The sequence below is a fragment of the Lampris incognitus genome, chromosome 16 (assembly GCF_029633865.1).
Source record: "Lampris incognitus isolate fLamInc1 chromosome 16, fLamInc1.hap2, whole genome shotgun sequence".
In the NCBI taxonomy this organism is placed as follows: Eukaryota; Metazoa; Chordata; class Actinopteri; order Lampriformes; family Lampridae; genus Lampris; species Lampris incognitus.
The window spans coordinates 28,333,297-28,337,442 of record NC_079226.1 but is presented as its reverse complement, the minus strand read 5'-3'; the positions used below and the strand labels follow the sequence as shown (position 1 = coordinate 28,337,442).

General features: G+C 39.7%; 1 protein-coding gene across 1 annotated transcript; it reads left to right on the top strand.

Annotated features, from left to right (window-relative positions):
- Window positions 1-782: 782 nt before the first annotated feature.
- LOC130126478 (protein yippee-like 5) lies at window positions 783-3,853 on the top strand. The gene is made up of 3 exons (XM_056296017.1): window positions 783-914; window positions 1,382-1,559; window positions 1,756-3,853. Exons 2-3 carry the CDS (start codon window positions 1,419-1,421, stop codon window positions 1,978-1,980), a joined length of 366 nt encoding a protein of 121 aa, XP_056151992.1. The 5' UTR covers window positions 783-914; window positions 1,382-1,418; the 3' UTR covers window positions 1,981-3,853.
- The last annotated feature ends 293 nt before the right edge of the window (window positions 3,854-4,146 follow it).

Genomic DNA, 4,146 nt, shown 5'->3' with positions numbered 1-4,146 from the left:
AACGCGACCACAGAAACTGCCGCGGCCGGGAAGCGAACCCGTATCGCCCGCGCCGCAGGAGACGTCGCTAACCGCTCGACTAAAGGATTAGACCCGTTAGCCAGCGGCCAACGTGTCTACTTATCCATGCACGTTACAATACTTTTAGCCACTGAAACCATTCAGGTATTAAAATGTTCATCTCTTTAAGCCCATTAAGGCTCACATTTCGGTTTTTTGAAATCCTTTATACTTTTAGACATATTAAGCTTTTTCTACTTTTTCAAAACAATGGAAGTCTATGGGGAAAGGTTGAAACCCTCATCACCTTTGAACTGTATCTCCTCCTTCATTTTTTGAGCTAGAAACCCCATTTGAAGCTTAAACAGTTCAAGACATTCGGCTCTTTCAGAATCCTATTCAGATTGTAAGAATATTTTATAGTTTTTGAACACTTCAGCTCTAAAGTTTAGCAATTCTGCCATACACATACTACTATTTTATCTCGCTTTGCCTCATATCTACAAGTCTTTAAGTTTAAGTTCTGTACCTGTTTGTACTTGTTTGTTTATTAAATACTCTTCTGAGTATTAAAAAAAATCCAATTAAAACGCGCATTTCAAACCATCGTTGCAGTTGTGTGAGACCTGTGTGTTGTGTGACATGTTGGGTGGATTTCCACATCACCGCTTGCACCGTCTGACAAAAAAACCCGTCTGCACTCCGGACCCACGCAGCAGCGATGCGCTGACGTCACGACCGGATGTTGATACTGGAGCCTCGAGCAAATCGTAGACAGGAACAGCTGAAAAAGAAAAACAGACACAACGACGACGACGAACGCACAAACAGATGTGTACCTGAAAATAAACCGACTATATCGGTGACACCGTTACTTGTTGGAAATTTGTTGTCTTTCGAACCAAGTCGAAAAGGTAAGGGAGCTGTTATTTGGAGATAACTTTTCGTTTCGTTTTGTTAGTGTCTCACTGGTGTTAGCTGAACAGCTAACCCAGCGTTTTCTAAGCTAGTTATTTACACCTTGGTCGCTGTCTGATACGATTAACACGACGGTGTTGATTCAGATATTATGCCTTTAAAAACCGTAGTAAAACCAAACACAAGAATGCCATTTGTTGTGTAATTAAATCTGCTCCACTTATTAAGATCTATTACAAGTATTTCTTGTTGGCTCTTTTGTCTGATTCCTGATCACCATTCAAAGGCCAGTAGCCATCTACTGTCAAAAATGGTTATGACAAGCCATAGCAGCTGTCTCTGAGTATATAGTAGAATTTAGTGGAATGTTCTGCTGTACTATTCAGGTCTCATAGCCTGATATGTGTATGATTTTCTCAAATGCAATTGGGGTTGCTTAACCATTGCCTTTCTCTTTTTCTAGTCTTATTTGGTTCCGAACAAGGGACTCATACTGTACAATGGGGCGTATTTTTTTGGACCACATTGGGGGTACACGCCTCTTTTCCTGTGCCAATTGTGATACAATCCTAACTAATCGATCTGAGCTCATATCCACTCGCTTCACCGGAGCAACTGGGAGAGCCTTTCTCTTCAATAAGGTATGTGGCATAAGCCATACAAATACTGTATTGTTGTATAGTGTATTTACAACTATGCTTTGGTATTATCACGCGACATATAACCATTATGGCTCTTCCACACATATTACTACAAGCACTCTTTCAACATTTAGTTTACCTGCAATTGCTATATTATGTTACGTGTGTGTTTGTGCGATGTGTCTCAAACCATTAGGTGGTGAACCTCCAGTACAGTGAGGTGCAGGACAGAGTGATGCTAACTGGCAGACACATGGTGAGGGATGTAAGCTGCAAGAACTGCAACAGCAAACTGGGCTGGATATATGAGTTTGCTACCGAGGATAGCCAACGTTACAAGGAGGGCCGTGTCATCCTTGAAAGAGCATTGGTCAGAGAGAGTGAGGGTTTCGAAGAGCACATCCCCTCAGATAATTCATGAGCCCAAACTTTGCTTAACTCGTATGGCCAATCTCAATCCATTATCCTCCCTTCTCTTCCTTTCCCTCTTGCCTCTATGCTGCACACCACCATCTGCAGACTTAGAGGTCAGTGATGTTTTGGCTCTGCCTTTTATCTCTGACCTATGACTTTAGACCTCTGCTGATTGGAAGATTCATTATCTGGATCTATTCTAACTGAGTAGGCTTCCCCAAAATCTCTTACATGGAACCCCCCTAAAAAGCTGGGGAAATAGATCGGAAGTCTGACTTCACCTGTTAAAGTGTTCATGCATGCTCACTCCAAATATTCAACACCACTGCACAAGGCATGCACCACACATTCTCACATGTACTCAAATGCATCCGTGATAGCACATGAAAAATTGCCTCTGTGTTTTTTGGAATACTTGAAGCAGGACACTTGAAAAAGAATGTCTTCAGCCAAAAAAACAGACATGGGCAAATTAACTAGCCTTCCTCATACAACAGTTTTACCTTAGATATACCATGTACATGCTGTCTTATATATAAGGCTTTTGTTGGGCTTATGCTTCTGTGTTGTGAGCTTTGTCTATGTGTGAATGTTTGTTATTGGTGAGCACTGAATGCTCTTAAGACCATGCTAGCAGTCATTTCCATAGAAGTCACCTATTTTATGGTAGTCCCAAGGAGGAGTGTAACATGGTTAAAATTAAATTTCCGCTTCAATTGATACGAGATAAAATCTGAAATTTCAAATTCACACACTTGTGTTTTTTGCGAAAAAAAATTCTTAAGGTTATCATCTAAATATGATTCTTAATATCCAAGCTGAGTTTGATTGACATGACTTTATTAAGGTGCGCATATAATGGCCTAAGTATTCCATCATTACTGTTTACATTCAGTCTACTGAAGTGCCACTCTCCCTCCTAGCTGTCACTGTGCATCCCATATCTCCATTCAATTCTACCACTTGGCATCCTTCAGTAGGGATGTTAGCTATGCCTCAGTGCGTGGGAAATATGAAGAGCAACATGTCACTTTGGTGACTAATCAGGATTGTGTATCTTCTAGCCATGTGTCTAAGTATAGGGGAAAGGAAAAGCCTTTGTTTGGGGGGGCTCACACAGACATGCTTATTTCCTGGTTGCCAGCAAGTTAAAGGCGAATATGTATTTGAACTGTTCAACCAAAGCCAGCCAACTGGAATGAAATGAGGATTGCTCTCAGTAATTAGAGTCAAAACTGTTTCTTCTCTTTTGAGCAGGTCAGAGTCTCCATCATGTCTGATCTGTTTTTCCTGCAAAGATGTCATCCAAATTTAAGGTGATGTCAATAACTGATTGATTTTCACTTTGAGCATTTTTTGATATTTTGTAATGTTATTTTTTTAATAGTTTGGCTTGACTTTCATGGGGTCATGTAACATTCTACACAAGTGGGACAGTCTAAATTGTCAGTTAACAAAACTAGGTCCAAAGTGGAGATGTGATGCTTCTACAGGACACTGGTGAAATCCTCATGTCGAAGTCAGCATGTAATAGGTGGACATGGTGAAATATCCTGTTATTGTCATTTTGTTGTTCAGCTGTATCATTTTATGAAAAGGATATGTTGAATGCATTACTCTTGTATTATTTAACTGACTGATTTGTTTATCTTGTTCTAAATATTTTTTGATGGGTAAAAACAAAAGCAAGAATACTTTTTTTCTCTATTGGCTTTAGCAGCATTTCCTCTGTTGTGATGATTTCTGAATAAAGATGTAGTCTTGCATACTATATGACTGCTCACTTTTGTGATTGTTTTAGTAGATTCATCATACAACGTTGAATGTGTGTTTACTTGCAGTTACCTGCGTTTTATGTTTTGTTAGGGGAACAGTGTGGTTTACACTTAGAGTGCAAGTCCTTATGAAAAATAAAAGAAAAACATTTAACAGTTTAATCCCTTCAGACTGGATCAGAAACGTATGGCTGATCAGCTCTAACTACTGCTGAAAGATCTGTTCTCCCTGAAAGAACGCACCGTGTTTTATTTTCTTCTTAGTTTCCAACTTGTGCTCTATGTCCTAGTTCTTTGCCTAAATGAACACTGCAGGCAGAAATAAAGAGGTACTCGACACTTACACTTTTTTTTTTTTTGCTGTAAACTGAATGATATGACTGTACAGTGATGAAACG